Raw genomic sequence first — 26,660 nt, forward strand, 5'->3', positions numbered from 1 at the left:
CAATCTGTCTTTTACCTTAACAGTGGTAATGCTATAAATAGAACAGAAAAGTGGGCGTGTCTACTTTCATTTAATCCAATAGGCCAAAAGGTGAGTACAATGGTTGTCTATGCTTATAAACCGTGTGCATTCCCTTATAAACATCTCCTGTCTCAAATGTTTGCTTTGATAATGTAGAGAATACGATTTGATTATATATGTAGAAGATCAGGACCATGCACAACTTCGTTGCAACATTTTATTTAAACCCTTCAACATATTAGATTGCGTGGCATATAGAAATTGTAGACATTTTTGTTGCTTCATATTATAAACCATTCTTTTACTCTTGGTTAATGTAAAATCCAGATAACTACATACACTGAAGCCTGTGTACTACAAAAAATCACTCGATATACGTACTCTAATTACCAGAATGCATTTTTAATTATGCCTCTCACTACATTTAGGCGCGGATCCAAGGTCCTTGGCAAGGACTGGCGTGCCGGGCGTACGCCCCCCCCCCCCGCCCCACTTAAATCGGTAAGAAAAAAAATGTTTGCATGAAATCTTAATTTTTACAAGTTACACCCCATAATATTTTCTGCCTTGCTTTGCACGTCATTTAATTCAATTAACGCCCCCTCTTGAACGAAAATCCTGGATCGGCCCTTGACATTCATACATATACGTATATAGTTATTATAGTTGTAGAGTCCTGCGACTGCACATGCGTTTTAGCATCTTTCGAAACGAATAATACACTTAAAATGTGTATTTTTTCCTAATTTCTTCTTAAATACGTATTTATACATAACACACCCCTTTATGAAATTGAAAATTGTTTTCAAATGTTAAGTATCTCTCAGAAAGAAATATAATTTGGTAAACACGCAGACAAATTGACCTACATTTTGATCATCCTTTAATAGCATTGTTTTATAAACCAGTGAGTCCCGTGAAGTTCCGGGTGTTAAAAGAATAGTCCTGCAGCAGCGCTAAGCTTGTCGTAAAAGGCGACTAAATAGTGCTCAGAACCCTAGCCGGGGTCTAGGCGCTCTGCCCACAGAGCAACTGGGATGTGTGCCTCAGGTGGTGGAATGGGGGTACCCCTGGCGTGTTACATGCTTGGGTTGTCAGGCTATAATACGGAAAACCTGACCGCAAACCATAGTGGTGCACAGTGTTGGGAAAGATGCCACGTTCCTCGCACGTTAAAGAACCCTGCTATGGTATTCTCCCAGAGTAGGAACCATAGGGCTCCGCCAAAGGCGGCTAAATTGCACGACCCTACCCACCTCTCCCTATTTCCAGTGCCAATCAAAATTTGTCGACCCCATTATCCTTGTGTACCATCCCATTTTTCATTTCATCATCATTTCATGTTCATTTTATCATCCCTTTCATGTACTTCGCTTGAATATAACTGAAATATTGCTGCTCGGGCGTTAAACCCCAACTATCAATCAATCAATCATTTATAAACCAGTGAATATAAATGCGCTTTGTAACTTGATTTGTTTTATGAATTTTTAGGCCCCGCTTTGTTACGGTATACCCCATCCCCCTCCCCGCCCCGACCCTTCCCCTTTCGTGAATATCTGGGTCCACTCTTGATACATTTTTGTAAATATAGCTAATTTGGACTTCAATGTAAGGACATATTCTTATTTTAATATATTCAGATGGTTGGAAGACTTGAAGGAAAGGTTTGTGTCTGTACAGCGTCCGCCCAGGGCATTGGAAGAGCCACTGCATTGGTATGTACATTCAAAGAGGGGTTCTTAATTATCTGCATCTTATGTCTTATTTTTTGTTATTATTTACAGCATAGCTGACCGAGTCGTTGGTTGACAATCATCCGGTGTATGTAATCATGATTTTTATAAACCATTCAACATGATATTCACTACGTTTGTTAGGAATATCTACGTGTATAGTGTCTGAGAAAAGCTATCAGGCAGAACATCAGTTTAAGGACGACACGACTATTTTGGCGATACTTAATGTGATTTGAAATAACGTAGCAAATCGACCTGTTCAAAATCAAGTACATCAACATATTTTGGGGGGAATGGGCATGCTACATGTATAATTATCTCTTTTTGTTGAAATATGTCTATCAGAAGATTGATTATCTTTTAATATTTTGTTGTACACAATGTAAAAAAAAACCCTGATATACCAGGCATGTCATCAAGGTGTAAATAGTTACGTTTTATTATATAAGACTGGACCTTATTCGTCAACTCCTTTGTACAAGTCCACTACAGCACATGTGTATACAGGGGCGCATTCAGGCGGGGCGTGGCGGGCGTGCGCCCCCCCCCCCCTAAAATTTGCAAAGCATTGGTGGTTGTGAGGGGTAGATTAGGGCGATTTTAGATTGAAACTTTAATTTATCGCTAATTTTGCCACAAAAGATATTCAAGACAGACAGATAGACATCATTATTACACACTTGGATACACAAAGCTCAGAGCCCGAGCTTGTTTTGCTATAAATAGGAAATCACATTGATGGAAAAAGGTCACTTATTCAGAAATCATATAATGCAGAGTGAATTCTGCATATAAGAATATCAATTAAGTAATATCAAATTACAACAAAAATAAAACATATCAAATGGATAAATGACAGATTTTAGCAAAGGCGGGGAGAAGCATTCTGCTCCATAAGCAAATTTAATTTAGATATGAAATAAAATCAAAATACATAAGGAAGGTATGTGGGTGGGTAACCAAATTGCGTTCATGCCAAGATGTCTATTAAGGCTGATGGTAATGAGTGATCCCACAATATGACGTGACAATTTACACGTGAATTTTGTCTTTGGTAACCAGTTTACTGACCAATCAAAGGAGCCATGCTCTGATCATAAGTGAAAATTAAACCTTATTCTTTATCAAATTCCGACTAATTACGAAGAATAATGAAATATTGTTTGACACATCTGATCATAAGCAGACCCCTGAAGACAGCATTCCTACGTTGGGCCCAACGGAAGCAAAAAATAGTTGGGCCAACATAGGCCCAACGTAATGCCAACATTGACCCAACGAATCCCGAATGTTGGCCCAATATAAGCCCAACTGCTTCACGTCGACGTTTTGTTTTTGTTTCATTTTGTTAAATTTTCAGCCCCTGCTGGAGAAAATTAAAAAATGCAAGCTGTAAATCGCAAAGTTTGTTAAAAATATTTAAACTATAAGTCCTGTAGTGTATAAGGTTTCTAAAAATGGCTGGGGGTTGTTGAAATTCCTCCTTTTTTAGGAATACGAGGCGCGTGAACAAGGAGGTTGATCAAATTATTAATTTATTTGTTATGGACTATTTTGCTTACCCCCAGCACTTGTCCAACAAAATAAACATCGTTTAATGCATGTTTAAATTTTCATAAATTTCTGTTGAGGTTAACAGCTTGCAGTTTTGCAAAAAACAAAGGCCTGCTTATCGCGCTACGTCTTTCAATGAAATTTGATAAAGATAAGGTTGATCAGTCGCTTTTATGTCATTTTTGATGATTATTTACTATGTTCTGTTGACTCCAACACATTTTAGTAGTTTGCATTCTTTTATTTGGCCAAAGTACAGCTACTTTAAGCAACCCTCCTTTTTTTCGCGGCGTCCGCCATTATGCGTCCTTAACACTGCAGCGAACGTTAACTCAACCATTTGTCCGACAGTTGTATTCCTCAAGATATTAGAACATAATTTTGTTATGTATTTCCTGGTCATGTCGCAGAGTACTGATGCTGTGCACTCCTCCAGAGTAAGCAGTCACAATTTCCCCTCTGTTTATCACATAAATTCTTTACAGTAAGAATATACCAAAAACGAATGATAAGCTGATTTTAGTTTACAAAATTGAAGCAAGAAAATCTGTTATAAAATTAGCAGATACTACGATCATTGGTATACTAATTATTGAAAATTTGCATTTTTAATTTTTTTGCATTGAATAGATATATGATAATACCTGTCACTGTTATGATGAATTTACATTCAAATATGTGTACATTTGTTCAAAATTAAATACAAATTTTGTTTTCTAAAAGGTGTATTATGCTCTCAATTACAACACTGAATCAGAGGGAGATAATCATGTACACTATTGTTATCATAAATTAAATTTGGTAATTCATAATAATTTTTTTTGTGTCATTAAGTTCTAAGTATTCAATGCGAATACTTGTTGCATGAATATTAAACATGCAGTTAACAGAATTATAGAAAAGATCCAACAATACTTTTTTGAAAGAAGAAAAATCATATTAGTAAATATTGTTATATATATTTTGCTGTTTCAACGTTGGGCCAACGTTGGCCAAACTTATTATCGCAGTTTAGATGCAACACAATATTTGCTTTTTACATCCGCATTTGCTTTCCTTTCTAGTTTGATTTTCTTGAAACCGACATACATTTTGCATCAAGAATAATATTTTTAACATGATTGTTACCAAAGTCGTTTCGACGTTGGTTCAAGGTTGGTTCATTGTTGGCTCACTGTTGGCTCTGGGTTGGACAAATGTAGAACAATGCAAATCATGTAATCATGGTTTTGACTTAAAAATCAAAATTTAACAATACTCTCACGCAGAATTCGCTTCTAAAACAAGTTTTTAAAAGAAGCATAAAATGAAATGGTTGTTCAGATATAGTAGGGCCAACATTGGACCAACGTTGGGCCAATGTATAGCCTTTTTATAATATGAGAATATTTAAAATTTCAAAATATCGTGTTTAATCATTTGGTTGTTAAGTATAAACCATTTGGTTTAAAATAAATCAAAAAGAAATATTTCTATAACTACGGACTACTGCATTGGGCCAACGTTGTATTGCCAAAACCAACTAAAAGCCAACGATCCAACCATCACCCAACGTTAGTCCTACGGAGGCATGCTATCTGTAATATGACAGCTTTGATAATGCCCAGCTGGACACATTACAGAACGTCTTCACTGCTTTCTTAAATTATTTTATTTGTATTTTTGGTCTACAAGATATCTACATTGCACCACTCTAGAAGAATATTTCAAAAAATTAACCTTAAGTAATTTTAATTGTGTTCCTCCTCCAAAAAAATCTAAATTCCTGGATCTGCCCTTGTATATTTACTTTATTTTGAATAAAACGCCCATATATCATGTTATGAAATAGAAAGAAAAAAAACTTTTCACCTTATATTTATTCTCTTTACCTTTTTTTAAAAAAAAATAGGCATTTGCAAAGGAGGGTGCAAAAGTCATTGCCACTGATATCAACGAAGAAAAGCTCAAAGAATTAGCTGCTGAATCTCCAAGTATGAATAAAGCTAAATATTTCCATATTGTTTTCTTATAGAATTAATTGACATTCTGTGTAAATGCACAAATCTCATGGTAGATTTGATGTTTTGGCAAATGTCCTAACTATTGTTTAACGTGTTTACCGACAACAAAATATTAACCATTTTCAAAACCAAATTTAGACATATGCAAACACACACCATTTATTACGCCAAAGGGAGACAGTTAGGGGTTGTACTTTTTTCGAGTGATGCATATATGATTTATAAATTATCATGCCAGTCGTCTTCTATCAACAATTAAGGTGTATTGTGGATAATTACCATGTATTCGATAATACTTATTGCCATTATAAAATCAAACTTGATGGTCTATCCAAAGTTATTATGTTAAATATTTATTCAGTCTTCACGGTTAAGCAGTAGTCCGGAGCCCAAGGCTTGTCAATATGGAGGTGGGCCTGTAAAATTAACTACTAAAGGCCAACAGTCACTAAATAAAAATTTCTGAAAAATGTATTTCGAGCCTTTGAAATGGAAAGTTAGTCGTGAAGACTGTTTATTCTATGATGGTTTGCTGTCTTTGTTTCTTTACCTGAGTATCTCTTTTTTATGTACAATGTTTGGATAGTACGCTCCACTTTGAATTCAACAGAAAGAGATATTACTGTATTTTGTACACGTAACAACAAACACTGTGGTTAGAAACAATATACACGTACAACTACATACTATGAATCATTTATTTCAGACATCACAGTTGAGGTTCTAGATGTTTTAAAATCAGATGCAGTTAAAGCATTTGCTGCGAAGATAGACAAAATTGATGTCCTCTTCAATTGTGCTGGGTAATATCAATAATCCTAATGGCCCAATATACAATTTAATCTAGAATTATACATTTCGGGGGAAATTACAATTTTTTAATCACTCGCTCGTCCGGTGTGAATGAAGTCTATGTATTGGAGAAGAAAATATTCATAGTTTGGAGATATTAAATTGAAATAGGAGAAAGATTGCAACGGAGCGGTTACCAGATATACAAATGTGTATGTACATTTGTACTGTTATGTAATCCCTGACAAACATTGTTGTATCTCAAAATCCAAGCCGCTTTTGAAATCTTACTTTGGAAATCTTTGGAAAGATGAAATACCCATACTTCATTTATTTAAGTAATGTCATGCATGGCTTTCTTAATAACAGTTTGGAAATTGAAATAAGGCACATGTATTGTTTTCTTTTTAGATTTGTTCACAACGGAACAATACTTGAAACTAGCGAGGAGCAGTTCGATTTTTCATTTGATCTCAATGTCAAAAGCATTTACCGAATGTGTACACAGTTTATACCGAAAGTAAGTATAATTATTTGGAATTTTTCAAATATGCAGCCATCCCATATGCATGTATTTAAACTTCAGATATACCCAAAAAAATCACGCATAAGCAAACAATAGATATTTCATGTATCTATTTTACTAAACATTTTGATCTGAAATCCTTCAGTGGACATCCCGTGTACAGCACTGATGAGGGTGTAGGTGAAAATTTGGGTTATATGTAGTAGATATATAAGTATTGCTAAAACAAGTTGGAATATGCTACAAAAAAGTATGGAAAACTTCCATACTTTTACTGTTATGCCTTCGTGAATCATCCTAAGTTTAAAAGACGAGTTTCTGTATACATTAAAACAATATCACCTTTGTTATGATATCTGTAGTAACTACAGTGAAAGAAATTAGCAGTAGACCTACGGACCGAGTCTATGTAAAATCAAGCAGGTCTATGATGAAATTGGCTCAATTTCCTTTGAAATATACAGTGCGGACTACATAAAATTCTTGTGGGTCTTTGTTGATCAAAAGTTAAGTTTCTAACGCTGAAAGATGTAGTTCAATGACTTTTCACTCTCTGTATGCGTTCTCTGTCACATTGTATTAATGCGCATTTATTTGCTGTTTTCTATATCTTGTGGCACATTTACATGTATGCATATGCTTGCCTTAATCTGAGTGTACAACAAATCTGAAACCTAGGTGATTTTTAGATGAAATATACTTACTTTAAGATAGGTTTCTGTACAATCATTATTATATAGATTTATGTCGAAATGAAGTAATTTGTAATCCCTGATATCTGCTTCCTTCTAATCATTTAACGAAGGGGCACATTATGAAATGTGTACATCATTCTACATGTACGTGTATCAGATTATAGCAGACTAACTATCTTCGTCTGAATATAGCTGAAATATTGCTGCTCGGACGTTAAACCCCAACACACAAACAAACAATATCTGGTTACATTTGTTTGTAAAAAAAAAAACTGCACGTTGAAGTTTGGCATCTTGTATTATAAATTTTACTTTCGTCTTTTAATCAATTGAAAAATAAAAAATAAATGTTGAAAACGAAATTGTCCAAAATTTCTAGTCTTGTTTTCTCTAAATTTATATGCAGATCAATTTTTAATATGAGCGTATTACATATAAATTTATGTATAATAATTATATGTTCAATGGCGTTTATTCGTAGATGAGGAGTGCCAAGAAAGGCAGCATTGTCAGTATTGCTTCTGTTGCGTCAAGTATTAAAGGTACCGTTTCCACAGGCTCCATTAAGAAATTGTTTTCACCACGCCTACTTTAGTTAGGACAATTGTTTCACCACGCCTACTTTTGTAAGGACAATTGTTTCACCACGCCTACTTTTGTAAGGAAAACATTGTACTTGCCTTACCGACTTATCGATTGCCAAAATTTTGAACCTGATATTATTGAATAACTGTAGCGTTTTTTTTTTTGTATTTAAGTATCTATTAATGAAAATGAATACATTGAAAAAAAAAAGACAATTAGATAGATGCAACATTAAAAAAATCAATTTCAGTTTATTATTTTGCACCAATTGAAACTTCTTAAAAAACATATCACATCGTTCTCCCACCCAGAGGTTGTCTTTGCCTGAATATACCAATTGATACATGTAAGTTCCTACAGTTTATTTGTTTTTGTCCTTTCAGGGGCTCCAAATAGATGCATTTACGGAGCAACGAAAGCGGCCATTATAGGCATGTCTAAAGCTATGGCCTCCGACTTCATCAAGGATGGAATTAGGGTAAACTGTGTATGTCCAGGTAATACTATACATGTATATCCATCATTTTCATTATACGTACATGCATTACAACCTTTCAAGTTGAACTTTTGCCATCTCAGGTGAACAATATCTCATTTTTTTAAATTACATGTATCCAGTAGATACAAAAAATTCCTGATTTACTAGATATGAATCTCTGGCTGATAGATTCTGTTATACAGGATGTGAAATTGCAACATTCACCAGCCATGGGCCCTACTCATTACAAATACCAGAAAGTGATTTATGTTGTATGAAAGAGGCGCGATTGTTTTGTACTGATATGAGTGTGGCAGATGTGTATACGATTTCAGATTTCAAGAACTTAAAAATTTCCTGCTCATATTTTTACCATTTGTAAATGTAATTTTTAATTCAAGAAAACCAACCATATTTCAAAACATTTGACTTTCATTAATATCCCCAGGGTCCGGTTTCAAAAAAAAAATTCTCAGATGGAGATTTTCCTCAAATCCTTGAGTTTTCCTCCAAACTTCCATTTCAAGCGATCTGATGGGTTGAAATTTGAGTTGAGGAAGGATTTGAGGAAAATTTCAATTAAGATTTTTCTATGAAACTGGCCCCTGGTATCACAGCCAAATTTACCACTTATGATAATAAAGCACGATTCATATGATAACCATGTGATGCAACCTACATGTATATGATTTCCATGTGTAGCACGTCGTCTGCCTGTGTTATAAATTATTGAGACTATTATTTTAGGTACAATTTTCACGCCTTCCCTTGATCAAAGGATAAGGGCTTTACCGGATTACGATGAGGTAAGTCAAAATTAAAAGGAAAAATCTGATACACCGTATTTAAAATGTGAACGAGAAAAACTTCTCTTGTAGACAAGACAACTAAAGTGGAGTATAACTTTGATACATTAATTCTCAAATTCCACCGATGGAGCAACTTGGATTGTTTTAGTACATGAAAGCCGAGAAGTTGCAATTGAAATAAATGTCTAAGTGAAGTAAGCAATGATATGTGGCAAACGAAATATTACTCCAAGTGTTTTTTTTCTTGTAGAATAAAGAAATAAAAAAAAATAAGAATAAGTTTCACCTTGGTTTGATTTTAGCTCGGTTACAGTTGGTTATTCCCCTTATCATGAAAATCGCGTTAGATATTTGTGTCATATATACGTGTATGGCCAGGATTTAAGGAAGTCTCAAGCGACGTGTACTACAGCTATGTAAGAATTGGTTGGTAGGATATTTTGGCATATAAAGAAACGAACTTCGAACCCTCTTGGGAATAGTAAAAGTAAATCTTGTCGTGGTTGATTTTGTTTATTTACTTTTTGCACTTTATTGATTGAAGTTCAAAGGGACAATACATCATTCACCCTTTTTGCACTTATCTGCGTGTGCATACCAAAGTTAAAACTAATTTACATACAAAACAAACTATGCCGTTTGATATTTAAGTGTCAGTCTCTGTAAGAATTAGGCAGCGGGTGAAACATGATACGAAAAAAACATCATTTTGAGAGTTTAATTTGACCCTTTGTGTCATTAGAATCAAGGAATAGACAAAATTTCCCATATCATTTTGGTAAATTGAGTTATAATTTCATTGAAATACACTTAAATTACAATTTCAAGGGCAGATAACTCTATCAAGAACTTCATTTTTCTAACATTCTATTGAAAAATTTTTGAGCAAATTGTGCCGTGTAGAGATCAAATAATAGTCTTTTCAAATAGATCATGCATCTTTGAGTGAAATTATATAGTCAGATCGGTGGGATTTTAACCTGCATTATTATGCATTCTGATTTTTCAAATTTTGCCTGATTCTTACACATTCTAATTTACACTTAAGGAGGTAGACCTAGGGTAAGGGACACAACTCTTAAAAATCATTGGAACGTTTGTATTCAGCATTTTACATCAATCTTACGTAAGCATCTAAATAACTTGGATTCATGTTATTCTGCTTCAAATGAAAGCTTGAGAGGCTTTGGTGAAATTTAATATAATACAAACATATCACTGATTTCTTGAGTTATGTCCCTTACCCTAGGTCTACCTCTTTAAATCATCATCCTACGTGTTCATTTTTGCTTTATGTACTTATTCCGAATGTTACACGTACAAATGTAACACTGTTTTGATATGTACATAGAATATTGCGGCAAATATCTGTATTTATATTAATATATGCTTAATATGTCTTTGCAGGCCATGAAGTCATTCCAGGCCCGGCAGCCTATTGGTAGATTCGGAACTGCTGAAGAAGTTGCCAACTTAGCTGTGTTCTTGGCTTCGGATGAGGTAAAAAAGACGTAACAGCATTGAAGTTTTAACATGAAACAGGTCTAAACCATAGTCTGCCTTTGTCATCAAATAAAAAGTCTAAAATATACTTTTGTATATCTAACTGCAGAGGTTGATAAAGAGATTTTAAAAATATGTGGGGGATTGGGGGCTTCTGAGTTAGGTTCCAGAAAAAAAAGAATTGGTTCTAGACTATTATTTACCATTTTTCGCCCAAATTTTTGCGCGAATTTTTTTTTAAATCCGACAAAAGGGTATGGATGAGGGGTTGAACCCCCAAATCTTTCATCGAACCTTCAACTATCTCATTTGAAACAAGAAAAATGTGTATACACCAAGGTCATTTAGGTCATATTAGAGCACAAAAAATCACTATGTCACTGCTTTGTGAGTTGGTGTCATTGCGTTTGAAATTGAAATTTAAGACAATTCCATTATTCTTATAAATACAAAAATGTACATGCACATGTACCTATATGTATTTTACTAAATTGCCTATGGTATTTTTGTGTCCGAGTCTGAAATTTTTTTTTTACTAATGGCAAAACGAACGCAACAAATGCTCCAGCGTATAATAGTAAATACTTACAGAGATCACCAAGTATAAACACACCTTTAAGCAAGCTCTGAAATGCACAGACAACGAAAGTACAAACCCACGGTAACAGACGATGACAAATCTTCAGAATCTAAGCAACACTAAAGATTTAATATTCTTGCGGTATAGACATGAACTGTATACATGTATATACATGTATTAAAAGCTTAAACAATATTCTTTGTTTTCAATCAGTTTTAAAACCACAGCTCTTTCCATTTACAGGCTTCCTACATAACAGGACAAGAATATGTTGTAGATGGTGGTTGGAGCATGTGAGGCTCTAAAGGAAACCAACATACATCTCTGAACAAATTATACAAATATTTCCGTTTTTTTTTTTCAATAACTTTAATTCTTTTTTAGGAGATTTGATTTCTCATCCTTCAATGGAAATTTTGTGTACTTAGCATTTTGTACTCGGGAATTAATTATAATTTGTTTTTCTCAAAGATGTTGCATTGACATAGTTTTTAACCGTAGATTACATGTATAATATAACCTAAACAAAATTTATTTATGTTGAATCAGCACTTTTATAATTGATTTAGTTTTTTGTGGATTTTTACTTGTACATTTTTTTAAAAATTTTATGTCTCAAGTTTGTTCATGAATATGAGGTTGTACTGAAATCCATCTCAAAAGGCTATTGACCAAAGAACAATTATATTGATTTATTTTATTTAAATAAACACAGAAACGTCAGTTACTTTGTGTCTTTCATACTGTTTCTAGTGGAACTCGATCCATGACCGTTGCTTTCTATGCAATTTTCTGTTTGACCACCGTCATTCAGGCTTGATAATTTGGACATGGTTGATACCAAATGAATTTCTGTTTTATTCTTCTTTGCCTTTAGTGAATTACAACATATACTAAAGAAATTGTACAAATCAGATTTGATCCTTCTTCTAAACTCAGAAAGCCGTCCAGCATATATAAATACATTCACGGACGAATTGAGGTACAAGAGTACACGGACTGTGGCTCTGTAAAAAAAAAAAAACACTGTTACATGTGCAAAGTATTTATGTTGCATATGCCAATTTAACGTCATAATACATGTCATAAAATTAACATGTACATTGTAAATGTATGTCAATGATACATTATAATTTAGTTACAAGTATTCCTGTTTAGTGCAAAGTAGGAGTTTTTAGAGAAATGTGCTGAAGATTGAAAGGAAAAAAAACAGGAGACAAGGATTTGAATAAAAAGTCTATGATATTTAAGCTGAACTATGAAATACATAAAATACCATGTATAACACAAGTTTACTGGAAGAATACACACAACATCCTAAGAATACATATAGATGGGCAACCTGGCCTCTACTAGAAATCAGATGTACATGTGTGTATGGATCCAGAGCACCCACGAAGGGTAAGCGCCAAGTGCTTTTCTTCAAACATTCGTTGCGAAGCATGTAGGCTAATGAAATTCAACTTGAGGAGCTTACTGACATTGAATAAGAGACTCTCCATAAGTTAATTTGTAGTTGCAGTGTATCTTACACGCCACTGACAGAACAAATGCATAATATATACTCGACTTCCCAGGTCGACAGCGAATCATTTCAATCAATTGAATGTGAAGCTTGCATGCTGATTCATAAGAATAAACCAGTATAATTGAACAGAAATCAGATTCTCTTCCTATTCTCTTAAAGTAAAAGAGTAATCAAGGGAACCAAGGTTATATCGGTAATCAAAAGAATGTAATCCAGGGACAAAGACCAGACATGGAAAACAGACATACACAACAAAGAACATAAAGTAACTAAAATCATACATACAAACTTACAAAATAACAAAAGTAAATGAGCAACTCGGACTCCACTAAAAACTGGGAGCATGGACCAGGTGCACCGGTAGGATAAGCGTCCTCTTTTCCTAGAAACACCCGCCGAGTTGCTCATAAAAAGTCAAGTCCGGGGTAGACAAACGAGGAAAGGTAAACTATGACCCGTTGAATAAATCAGTTTTCATGGTGCTGATGGATACATCACAACGATCCACGAGTTCATGATGACGACCATAAAACTTCTGTAGTGATGACTTCAATCTTGTAAAGCTGTAATTCGTGTTTATTTACATTACATGTGCTTGGAATTGTACATAATTACAGCAGTCGCAGAGAAATATAACAATGCAATATGCCGTACACCGTAAATAAGTGTATTACATGTACATGATGTACAAGTATCACACTTTTATGAATTGACTGTTTTGTATGTATACCTTATGTATTTGTTGGCTGTGCACGGAGGCGATGGACATGCAATGGTATAGAAGAAATATATAATCATAGGCGTCCAGGATATAGCGAAGAACCCAAGTAGCAGCGATACCATTATTGTGGATTTCAGTTCATTCTTTATAATACCACTTTTGGTCCTCAGTTGTCCATTTACTGACGATTCCTGCACAGCAATGGATTTGGCCTGAAAAAGGACAAAATATATGCAGCAGTTTATATTTTCTTATTCTAATGCAGAATTTGTGATTGTACATAGCTAACAGGAACATTTTTCTCAATATTACTGTAATGCAGAGAAAACACGCCATTAATTGTGAAAAACGAGCAGTTGAATTGCATGACAGTATTGTTTTCTGAAAATATTTTAAAACAAAATTTTACCAAATTGGAGGAAAGTGCGCTAATTTTAGGATATTTCAGGATAATTGAGAGTACCTTCCTTCCAATTTGGGAAGGGTCCTATGGGATTTGTGCCTATACCATATCTTTTTCCATAACGGAGGCTACTACGTGTACACGTAGCCATAAAAAAACTCATAAAGCAATACTTCGAAAAAATGTAATACAAAATGACATAATACATCCAAGTTATATTTTTTTGTCATTCTTCCTCCCAAAACTAATCTTCCGAATAGTTTCCCACGATTGAATTTCGATACAAAGTTGATTTTTTTCAAGAAACACGTGTTTGAATTATAATAACACACTTAATCTATTTTTATAGAAACCCTACTCTGTTTTGGTACTTCCTTCCGTGTTATTCACCCACCTGTTTCCTGGCTATTTGTGCTATTTTAGCGTACAATACCAGCATGACCGCCAAGGGTATAAACAACTGTATAACCAGTAGGACGATCACGTGTGTCACAGAAAATATCAGCTCATACCGGCAAACCTTTACCTGTGTGACTGAAAATTAGTATCCATATATTTTTTTTATATTAGTTTTAATGGTGTAAATATTAAAGGTATTCATACTTTTAAGTTTGGTGTCCCGTCCCTAGTCAATCATAATTTGTGGAATATTTCATATTACATGGACTGTATTGGTCGTCCGTTCTTTAGCGAAGTTGTGCATGTCGGTACAGCCTTCTATTAGCCTACAAACATGTATCTTTTTAGTGGAACATTTTTTTTAAATTTACCTTTTTAACTTTACACGAATGTTTGCACAAAGTCATACATTGATAAGCACTTGGAAGAAAAGTATTGCAGTCGGATGCATGACGTATACATGTATGTTGAGGGGTCGCTATGAAACGAATAAACTGGAATTTTATCATCAAATGATAATTATTTCCTCCCATTTTTTTTCAGAAAGGAAACAACTTATTTTTTACCCTTAAAGTAAAGACTTGACTTAAAGTCATGATGCTGCACCTCGTTTTTCGTGGCAGACAGGAGATTTGTGTCTTAATATAAATATTATCAACTTATGTAATCTGCAAAAAAACCTAGCTCTAGGGGATCGAGAATGAACAATGTCCTCAAATAAGCCGTATAAGGCCTCGGCGTTGCCTTAGCGCATAAAGCTTTTCACGAACAAATACGACTGTCGTCAGACATAATACGAAGGCGATTCGAAAAAAAAATATCTATTCGTATATAACCCTACAGTAATATGTTATTAACTACGTTCAATAGCCTAATCAAATAGAAGAAAAAACTGAGCACAACTCTCTAAAGGATATACCCTAGTTAACAGTATGATAAAACAAAGTCCTCAATCAGGAAGTTGATGTTGATACCTACAAAATATTACATCTACCCGAGACTCCAATATCCTTCCGATCGCCCCGACCCGAGAGGATAAATATATGTAGGTCGAGGGTTTTCAAGCATGTGATACAGTTTACGACAGGTCATGTTAATTTTATTATATAATGTATATTTCAAGTATACTCAAAGTGATTGTGTTCTGCAAAGGGGTGCGTATAGGATACAAAAGAGTAATCAAGGGAACCAAGGTTATAGCTGTAATCAAAATAATGTAATCCAGGGACAGACATGACATGACAAGACCAGACATGGAAAACAGACATACACAACAAAGAACATAAAGTAACTAAAATCATACATACAAAGTAACAAAAGTAAATGAGCAACTCGGACTCCACTAAGAACTGGGAGCATGGACCAGGTGCACCGGTAGGGTAAGCGTTCTCTGCTTTTCTAGAAACATCCGCCGAGTTGCTCATAAAAAGTCAAGTCCGGGGTAGACAAACGAGGAAAGGAAAACTATGACCCGTTGAATAAAATGATGCAATATAGGCCTGGGATGTGTACAGCATGTGGTACAGTTTTCGACATGCCATTTTCATTATATCTTTCAAGTATTATTCAAGTGACTGTGTTCTGAGTAGTGGTGCAATACTATTTTGTATAGGTTTAGGGGTGTGTTGTAGAGTATGCGAAATAGGGTAAATGACATTGGGTCTTAACAATCACTAATGGCGCACTTACAAAAAGGTATATATTTATCTTAGTTATATAGATAAGCAGTGTTTTATCGAATGTTCCCATTGTAATAAATTTCGATAATTCAAACTGGGAAATTTTTTAATAAACAATCGGAACTTCTCAGCCTTTCTAGTTACACATAAGAAAAACCTCGGAAGCACTAGGCGGAAGAATCTGTCCGGACTTTGATCGATCCGATTCTTAAATTATAGTTTTACTGGTTGAAATTTTCACCATTACTTTTTTTCCTAGCTTCTCGCTTCATTCTTGACAGGGTTATTGTTCTTTATATCTAGTGATACATGTATCTAACTAAAGTTCTCAGTGCCACTTGGTGGATTGAACTAAACTGAGTCGCGTATGACTACAATCCGGCAATTTTTTTTCAAGAAGAAATTCACCTTTCTGCATCCGAGGTTATTTTTAGTGTAGGGAAAAGGCCGAGTAGTTCCGATTGTAAAATAAGTTTGGTAATTTCATTCTCGGACTCTCTCTCGACAAAACTTTTAAAATTCATATTAAAAATGTAGATGAAGTATGATGAAAATCTATGTAAGAAATAGGATAATCAAATGGTTATCGTGAATAACCAAAAAAAAAAAAAAAAAAAAATCACTCGTGCCATGCAAGAACGATTAAGTCTTGAAGATTTAAATCGTGCACGGAAGTGCGCTGAACAAGTTCCGCACACTCGCGGGTAAATTTAGGCGTTCTTCGGCACTCGTGTCTATATGTTTGTTATTCACTCTTACCATTTAATTATCTTATCAAATTATATGATATAGTCAGAAATGATTTTTCATAGTAATAATAGCAAATTTATACAGTGTCTGTCAAAATGTCAATGAAGTGGCCGTGATCGGTTGGCGCAGAAAAAAAAATGTATCGAAAAAGTTGTGGGAGAATAATCAAGGGTACCAAGGTTATAGCGGTTATAATCAAAAGAATGCAATCCAGGGACAAAGACCAGACATGATTACGATCAGACGCTAGGACGGACGGACATCGTGATCACAACATAATCATTTTGGGTATAAGTTATGTAATAAACAATAAAATAAAAAAAATTCGCGGGCCATATAAAAAAATACTGTACCTGGATTATACATTGTGTACATGGCTAACGATGATCCCTGTGAAAGGACCCATATAACTGCTATAGTGACTGTTACTGTCTTTGTAGTAACGTAGATGTGGTACCGTAGTGGATGGACAATTGCTATATATCGCGTTACTGTGATAGCTACTAGGTGGTATGACGAACATATTTCAAGCGCAAGCACTTGACAAACGAGGATTCGACACACAGTCCAACTACCTAAAACGGAAAACTTCGATTTGGATTATTTAAATTATTTAAGTGACTCTATATACAGGTATACTTAGCTTTGATTTAGCTTTTTAATTTGAAATCGGGAAATAAAGTGGAATCAAATCAGATGACTCTAGTCTAAGTTTAGAATATTTGTTATATTTAGTAAAATGAACGAGGAAATTCATTTTCTTGGTCAAGTGCCAATAATCAATATATTAAATACAATCTGATCTTAATACACGGACGATATTAATAAAGTTTTGCAACATTTTCGTAAAAGAGACTGTGTTTCCTCATGCTTCCAAGTTCGTCCATATGGTCACATTTATAAACATTCACAATGTACGCGTATATGTTTCACGTATCCACCACCGAATCTTCAATAGGGAGGGAGTTTGTTTAGCCATATGTTACCATGTGAGTCATATCAAGTAAATACGTGTACTTTGTACTTCAAAAATCGTTCGTTCATCAAGGACATTTTACGTGGTAGAATTGATTCATCTAAGTTATCGAGTAAGTGTCAGGGCAATCTTTGATATCAAAAGTTTAGATCTCCTGTGCATTTCATACAGAAATAATTCTGGATCAATTGCAGAGCTGTAACAACATGGTTCCTCCTTTTTATTGGTAGCCTCAGCCGTCACAGTGGCCAGTGCGCCCTTTTGGAACATAAACCAAGCGTTTGAGGAGCCCGGATAGACATTACGTCTTACTACGGCGTCCCTCCCTTCTAATTACATGTCAGTCACCGTCGATAAACAAGCGTGGTCCTTTAGGAGTCATACCAACTACGATGACTCACACCATTTCGACTTCTTTGTCGTCTTCAGAGCGTTCTATTGTCAAGTTACTTACCTCTTATCGTATCACCTCTGATCTGCTAACGCCCCGTGCAGGTCCGAATGTCAAACAAATAGGCCCGCAGAAGCTCTAAGCGTGTCGTAAAAGGCGACTAAATAATGCTCAGAACCCTAGTCGGGGGCTAGGGCGATCTGCCCACAGAGCAACTGGGTTGTTTGCCCCAGGTGGTGGAATGGGGTACCCCTAACGTGTTGCATGCTGGGGTTGTCAGGTTATAATACGGAAAAAACCATAGTGGTGCACCGTGTATGGAAAGATACCACGTCCCTCGAACGTTAAAGAACCCTTCTGTGGTATTCGATAATAGTAGGAGCCTTTTACGCTCGGCCACAGGAGGCTAAATTGTCCGACCCTACCCATCCCTCCCTTTTTTCTATTTTTTCTAAAAATTTGTCGACCCTATTATCCTTGCGTCCCATCCTTTTTTTCATTTCATCATCATTTCATGTTTATTTTATCATCCATTTCATGTTCATCGCCTGAATATAGCTGAAATATTTCTGCCCGGCGTTAAACTCCAATAATCGATCAATAAATCTCATCAGCTTAACACCTCACATTCACCTATGATGATGTCGATGTGTACATACCAAAAACAAACAAAAGTGAGAAAAAAAAACTTGGTGCAGAAATTGATAAAATTGATAGATAAAATCACTTAACTAAAGACTGAACACTCATCCTTGTAAACTTCTACGATGGCTTGACGAACCTCAGGAATCATCTCGGAAATACTGGACAACCCTTATGTTTTTAATGCATACGCCAGTGACCTATAGGTGTCCCCAGTGGCAATGTGTCTGAGGGTCACTGCTAGTTTCAGTTCCGGCGAAAAGGGACCTCTAAGGCTTGTCCACTCCCACTGCTGGAGACATTTTTGCAGCACTTCCTAAAAAAAGTTATGACATCAATCTTGTGTAGTTTGGAACGCCAATGGATCCTCATACCTCAAATGTGTATCTAGTAGACTAGAAAACAGTCCAAACCGCTGTCTCCTCAAGCTTGTACGTTGCATCTATGGCAAAACCCAAAGCCGCCTTCTTGCGACTCTCTTTGATCGGCGTTGTGTCGTTCATCTTTTTAAATGTCTTTATTTATTCATACATCAAAACGGCAAATGTAACATTGTCACAAGCTTTAGGGCCTATGTATTCCATTTCTTGATGTGCGTTCTGAACAGACATGCACAGTAATGAAATACAGTGAATCACGATATTTTTACCACCTAATCGTGAACGATTTACCAACTCAATCGTGTCCTTACGCAACACAACGTATCTAATCCATACGTATTCTATCGTTCAAGATCGTATCCAATCAGATCGTGATTGCATGTATATCGTGATCTTAATCGAGACAATCACATCTGAACTTATTCGGTCGAAACAAAGCGTGTGTGGTATCCTAACAGGTCGTGGTACTCATGATTTGAAAATTGTGATCGTGTCGCGTCAGTTCGTATCGTATCTACTCATAAGCAGTACCCATTCATGCAATTCCAGAAAAAAAGTTTCACGATCAGTTACGATACAGAAATCTTGAAGTTATTATTTACATAAATAGTTATGGGAGGAACCAGATACATCCAATTAATGATCTTAATTAAAGATATTGTTTGGAACAGAAAAATAGGCATGTAGATCCTATGAAAGGCTTGCCAGGCGAACGTTCCACCTTTTAAATTGTAGAAAAATAATCTAATGCATGGTCTTAATTTTCCACAACTACTACCCCAAAATTGTCTTTCCTCGTTTTTCTTGGCCTTTAATCATATTTACGCCACATAAAATATCTATCATAGTTTCAAGTTGTATCTGTCATGATACTTAATGTGATAATATCTTTAAAATAAGGATTAAAAGCAAATCAAACGTCCAAGTACCAGTCATGATATACGGGTAAATGGACTAGTTATTTCATACACATCAAATCGATAAGTATTATTATAAAATATCGTTACCCGATTAGCTCTGTTTTACAGCAAGCCACTCATAGGTACTCAGAGCAAGACATTTTGAGAGTTGGTATAAAAATTATTGTAGAACTACAAATGTGTGTCATTCCGCATAACGCTGTGATTTCATTTTTTCTCCAGAAATAGTGTAAATCGTTTTCAATGGATATATTGGTCATATTTATCTTGTGAAATATTGTATTTACTCATTTCTTGTGAAGTGTCAGATTGACCCATTACTGTCTTGAGAGCCTCTGATATTAGAGAAAGAATTACTGAACAATCGATATTCTACCAGTTGTGAATTTCGAAAGTACTGATCACTAAGTACATGTATTGCACGTGCAGTCACTTTTCAAGGTCACTGCCGTCTGCGATTTTTCGATCATATTAAAAGAGTAATGCTATTAGAAAATAATACCTATACTCGGCGTCGCATAAATAACATACTGTTAAAATTTGAATAAAAATATTTTCTTCGACTTTATTGACACCAACCATCGTTTAAATTGTCTTAAATGACTTGCTCATTCGTTTAGCCAAACAGCTTCTCAAAAACAAGTCGCTTATTAGCTTAAATCATGCGTAACAAATCCTTACGGGAAAATCCCATACTAATATCCGCCATGTTGGTTTTTACGGGACGATTTGTTTACAAACGAAGTGCGTAAGTTCCCGTCGAACTCCGGTGACAATCGTCTGCTTGATCAACTTCTCGGTATTATACGTTGTTCGCGTAAAATAAATCCGAGATATCCGAAATAACGCCGAATTGCATTCTGGGTTCTTCGGTTTTTGGACAAACCATTTAAACGTAAACAACATCTCCTAGCAACCCGATCACTGTAAACATGGCCGACTTTTTACAATGTAAATATTGCCACCTAGAATTAAAATCTGACCGGAATTTAACGATTCAATGTTTAGGGAGAAGCCGTTTGGCTAAACGAATGAGCAAGTCATTTAAGACAATTTAAACGACGGTAGGTGTCAATAAAGTCGTAGAAAATATTTTTATTCAAATTTTAACAGTATGTTATTTATGTGACGCCGACTATAATTTGACGGTTATTTTTACAAAACAAATCATCTGCACTGAAGACGTACACATGTATGTTAGATAGGTTAAGATATTACTTTCTTGGACATAAATATTAGAGAAATAGCTAAAACAAGATACCCAAGGCACTTACTTGACAGGGCAACTGGCTCTCCTTTTGAACTGCGGTAACGTTATATTTGATTATAATGCCGCTGGCGAGAGGTCACTCCTTTAACGCATGTATATCATATCAAAATTTGTAATATTTTTGATAATATTGTATTTTCAATCATTATTAGAGTTATTATCGTAAACTGTTTTTCAATGCAACATATAGGATTGTTCTAATGATGTTTGTTTCAGTTTCTATAAGTTTTGTCGAACATAATTATATTTCTTACAATTGAGCAAGATACATGTATATTGTACACCAAAGACAGACCTAGGATCTGTATGTCTGAAATGTTCCCTCTCAATTCGTTCCAGAAAAAAATCATGGCAATCTGATTGAAAGTGCCAAGTCAAAGATTTAGATTAGATTGAAACATGGTTTAGTGTAAGGTGGACAAGAAGACTGTGACAATCACTACGGACACTCACTGATCGGTGCCATTACTACTTAGATATTTTCTACATTTCACAAGATTGTAACTATCTGTCCATCAAGTCCTTATAACGGTAACCAAAACGAATTTAACCGTTGACCTCAGAAGCACTGAGAGCCCGTATTTTCAATGACAGGAAGTTAACCGGTAATACCGAGTAAGGATCTTTACTAGTATCGTATCTTTAACAAAAACTAAACAAAATAAAACATATGTTTACCTGTTGATAGCTCACACCTTTGCTAAATTATAAAAGAAAATCTTAGTTGATTTAAAGTACAAATGTAGCAAAAGGAATGATTATTTTTAAAACATATCAATATTCAAATTTGTTCTCTTACGGGTTATACCTAACTTGCGTAATAAATATTTAAAATGACGCAATGCACTGCAGTACCCAAGAAAGCAATTAATCAGTGAAATTAAATATCCATGTAAAAGAAGGTATAGATGTATGCTTGTATAAAAATTACATTATTTTGTTGGTATTTGTGCATCATAGGACTTTGTACTTTGTTCGTTAGCCAATCTTGTAATGTTTACTTACAGCGGATACAAATCTGGAAATTAAGTGTCTTTTATTGTTAATTAACAACATCGTTCACTTTGTAAAGTGTTGAATAAATAATCCGATCCTTTTAAAGGAATAAATTGCTATATATGTTTGTATCAGAGTAATACATGTAATTGTATTGGACAACCATAACAGAAATGTGAATACTGGTTTTTGAACTTTACAAAATGTCGCTGAATAGAGCAATCATGAATGGTGTTAAAAGATTGTATTCTCTTGTCAATTTTACATGTATGTGCTGTAAAAGCTTTTGTGAATAAACGATTTAAGGAGAAAATAACAAATAAAATAAAATAAAAAGAATATAAATATTACATTGTCAGATCGGTGAGGTTTTGACATAAATGTTTCTGATTTTTCCCATTTGCCTTGATTCTTACAAACACTTACACTAAACTAAAACATAAACCCGGAAAATGAACTACATTGCATGTAGTCTTGTAAACAGACAAAATCTTACATGTACGCATAACGTAACAAGAACTTCTTCAGAACTATAAACAGCATTTTCTAAAATTTTTGGTATGTTCTGCAGTGTTAAATGGGAATGGAAAAGATATGGTGAAACGCAACAAATGCTCCATCATATAACCCCTATAAAATACTAAATGCTTACAGGGATCACCAAAAGGTCTTCAATAAATGTAAACACACCTTTAAGTAAGCTTTGAAAGGCCCTGGCAAGTAAAGCAATAAAATATACGGTAACAGAACGATGACACTCCTTCGAAATAAACTAAAAACTAAATTAAAAAAATAAAATAAAATGTAGTCTTCTTAATTGACCGTTGTTTTACTTATTTCAAACTTACAAGACGAAATCTTGAAATTAGTTCAACGTCCTCCTACTTGTTCATATACAGCATGCATAATGTAGACTTTATAGTTGCACCCCCCGCGTAGGGGATTATAATTGTTGATTCCTTGCAAAATTTGGGCAAAAATGAAAAAAAAATAATAGCCCGACTATTTTTTCTGGTAAAACCCTTTTAAAATATTTGAATATGCCCCTGTTTTAGCAGTACACAAATATATGCAACAGCTTACTCGAATATTTACGTGTACTAATTCAAACAACTTCCATTTCTATTCATTCTCAATCCCCTTTTATACTGACCTAGATTATTACTAAGCGATGGCACCTCCTCCAAATGAGATATGTTATATACAGGGTAGACTAGACCAATCAGGAAATCTGACACTGCCAAACTGGCAATGCAGTAGTTACATGGCTGTCGTAGTTGTTGATGCTTCAGTACGGTCGATATAACAATCAAATTTCCTGGGATGTTTATGCAAGTCAGGATACTGAATATACCGTAATAATAAACGAAAAATAGAGCGTCTGTATGCTTTGAATCTGTATTTGTTGTCAGAGCGGTACTTGAATTAATATATGTTTCGTTTTGATTCGGAAGTGTCGTATAGTTGTTAGTCCAGTTCATTTTGCATTAATTCCAGGTTTTGTAGAATAAAACATCACTAGAACTGTTATCCTTATAGAATTGTACTGGTTCTACTGTAAGCGCATTTTCCAAATCTATGTGTTTATATTGTTTAAACATTTGAACAGAAAATTAAATTGCAAATCCTCTAAGATTTTCCGTACGTTGTAAGATATTTTGATCCTCGTTAGATCTAGGTTGCTGCAGTTTCAGTTTTCATAAGATAATATCTGTTATTTCCGTCTCTAATCCGGACTTTCTATTCGCTACAGAAATACATTCAAAGAATAAATTTTCGTTCCTGTCATATCAATCTCTCTATACATACTTCCGATTCATGTCTTGATATCAACGAATTCATCGATCTTGATAAAAACAGTTTTTCACTCTATATAATTCTGTAATTGATAAAATATAATCGCATCAAACAAAAGTTGAAAACGATTTCTGTAAGTTAGTTTTGTATACATGTACGTGTCTTAATTTTGAGCATCTTTGCAAGTTTATTTACATATCGTTATATAGCAGGTCATCGTAGCCTTTAATATTTAAAGCCAAAACAGTTTAAGTCTGTTGAAATTCCGATTCCTTTTCGATAACGCTACGATTAAAATCTATGTGTACATTTTCGATTCGAACAATGTAATCATTTTCATGGTAACGTACAGATTGCTACGATATAATATTCACCAAAACAAATGTACCAAAAAAATTAACATGTAACATACGTTTACGTCTTTGAATTAAATGAATCAAGATCATCGCTGTGTATCTGTTAACACTAAACGGAACTCGTTGCAATAAACATAAATAGTAGCTATCCGTTCTCGCTAAGCAGGGAAGCCATTATGCAGTTGAATAACAAACTATTGACCACAAACTGTGCTTTATCTCTATAACTGACGCTTATAGCATCAAAGACGGGAATAATTTTATTTAGTAAAGTGTAAATATCTTTGAACTTTGATATCACGCAAAACGGCGGAAGATCATGGCTTCTAATCGGATACAAGAATAATAAGTGAAATTTTATGCAGGTTCATAAATAGAAATTGCGTATAAATCAAATTTCCGACAAGGAAACAATACATTCTCATATAAAAACTATTCGGTATCATTAAATATTTTTTATAATGGATTACCGTAGGATAATGCGTTATTATCTTTCATGGTTGTTATGAGACTTATATTCTTCTGCTAGTTTATTATTAAGTATCCTTTGAAACGAAATAAATAAATGATCTTATTTTTGAAGACAATGACGCTGAGTGGGTTGAAATCATCGACCGACATAGCCCTGTAAATAGGGAATTAATTTGAATAATACAGAGAAGGGTCTCTAATATTCAACACTAAACATAGTATCCCTTTCCCCCTACTTTACCAAAGATTCGGCGAGGGCTCATGACTGGGGCAATGGTCATGTATCCACTTTTGTATAGTTTATAATATACATATGAGATGAGTTCTAATCTCTCAGGTGCACTGTCAGAATAGCCGGTTCTAGAACAGTTCTAAACTCTCAGGTGAACTGTCAGAAGAGCCGGTTCTAGAGCAGTTCTAATATCTCAGGTGAACTGTCAGAAGAGCCGGTTCTAGAACAGTTCTAAAAGTGTCATAGAACAGTTCTAGAGCCAGCTCTTCTGACAGTTCTACTAACAGTACCGGCTCAACGAGAACAGTTCTGCGACTAGAGGCAGCTCGTCTGACAGTTCTACTAACAGTACCGGCTCAACGAGAACATTTCTGCGACTAGAGCCAGCTCTTCTGACAGTTCTACTAACAGTACCGGCTCAACGAGAACAGTTCTGCGACTAGAGCCAGCTCGCCTGATAGTTCGAACAGAGCAGGCTCTAATAATAGAACTGTTTGTGTAGAGCCGGTTGTGCCAAGACTGTCAGAAGAGCTGGCTTTAGAACTGTCCGAGAACTGTTCTAAATCTGTCATAGAGAACTGTTATTCTGACAATTCTAGAACAGTTTTGCAAGATGTTACTAATAGAACTGATCTCATCTGTATGCGTAAATTTGTGTACGTCTTCTTTTTTTTTCTATTGTACATTTTTCTTACTAGTACACATGTACATGTATGACTATTATGAACAAAACCTTTTACAAACTAGCCAATTATCAATCATTAAACACGTTCAAGCAGCTTAGATAATACAATTTATTGTTCTTGATATTGAAAGAAGCCAGATATATCTACAGTTACATGTATAACATTTAACATGGAACAGCCTTCATAAGGAAATGCTAAGTATGAATTCCTTTGTCTTTTTAACAATTTAAAAATATTCCTTTAAATTAAAATTGTTAAATTGGAGTCTTTTAAATCACACCATGCAGGATACAGGCGCGGATCCAAGGACTGGCATGCCAGGCGTACGCCCCCCTAAATCGGTAAGAAAAAAAATCACCACAAGTTTCACCCCATTATATTTTTTGCCCTGCTTTACGCGGCATTTGATTCAATTACCCTCCCCCCCTCCCCCCAACCTAAACTCAAATCCTGGATCAGCCCCTGAGATATATAATTATGATAGTCATACATACGTACATTTTTTTTGTAAACCCGTCACTACATTGTGTTGATGAAGCAAATGACTACAAATGTAATAACGTGGTGTATTTTCTGGTATTATACTCATATAGAAACAAAATGATCATACAATGTACCTAGTGTATTCCGCTTTCTGTGCTTTATCGCCCGTTTTCAAACAAACAGGAAACATTCTAGGCGAGAATTTTACGAATTAAAAAAAAATATACTAAGATAAGATATCATATTCCTTATTTATTTTTGCAGGATAATAATTTCCGGTTAAACCAAAGAAATG

At 34.8% G+C, this 26,660-nt stretch overlaps 2 protein-coding genes across 4 annotated transcripts; one reads left to right on the plus strand and one right to left on the minus strand.

Moving 5' to 3' along the window:
• The first annotated feature begins 21 nt into the window (after nucleotides 1-21).
• Nucleotides 22-12,008, plus strand: LOC148613920 (dehydrogenase/reductase SDR family member 6-like). Its single transcript, XM_088587623.1, has 10 exons — nucleotides 22-90; nucleotides 1,665-1,739; nucleotides 5,206-5,287; nucleotides 6,024-6,120; nucleotides 6,521-6,629; nucleotides 7,812-7,872; nucleotides 8,299-8,412; nucleotides 9,141-9,199; nucleotides 10,610-10,702; nucleotides 11,529-12,008. The coding sequence occupies exons 2-10, from the start codon at nucleotides 1,665-1,667 to the stop codon at nucleotides 11,580-11,582; spliced, it is 744 nt and encodes a 247-aa protein (XP_088443749.1). The 5' UTR covers nucleotides 22-90; the 3' UTR covers nucleotides 11,583-12,008.
• On the minus strand, nucleotides 11,653-26,504 carry LOC148613921 (adrenocorticotropic hormone receptor-like). 3 transcript variants are annotated; one of them, XM_088587621.1, is made up of 6 exons: nucleotides 26,381-26,504; nucleotides 23,494-24,219; nucleotides 17,119-17,340; nucleotides 14,332-14,471; nucleotides 13,544-13,746; nucleotides 11,653-12,292 (listed from the first exon to the last, which is right to left on the minus strand). In XM_088587621.1, the coding sequence occupies exons 2-6, from the start codon at nucleotides 23,819-23,821 to the stop codon at nucleotides 12,010-12,012; spliced, it is 1,176 nt and encodes a 391-aa protein (XP_088443747.1). In that variant the 5' UTR covers nucleotides 23,822-24,219; nucleotides 26,381-26,504; the 3' UTR covers nucleotides 11,653-12,009. The 3 variants fall into 3 exon arrangements, with proteins under 3 accessions (XP_088443747.1, XP_088443746.1, XP_088443748.1); XM_088587620.1 differs by lacking the exon at nucleotides 26,381-26,504 and adding an exon at nucleotides 24,550-24,800; XM_088587622.1 differs by lacking the exon at nucleotides 26,381-26,504 and adding an exon at nucleotides 22,023-22,044 and having other exon boundaries at nucleotides 23,494-23,624.
• Nucleotides 26,505-26,660: the final 156 nt, after the last annotated feature.

The sequence above is a fragment of the Perna viridis genome, chromosome 6, assembly GCF_037379345.1.
Source record: "Perna viridis isolate PV_CMFRI_1.1 ecotype Kerala chromosome 6, ASM3737934v1, whole genome shotgun sequence".
Lineage (NCBI taxonomy): Eukaryota > Metazoa > Mollusca > Bivalvia > Mytilida > Mytilidae > Perna > Perna viridis.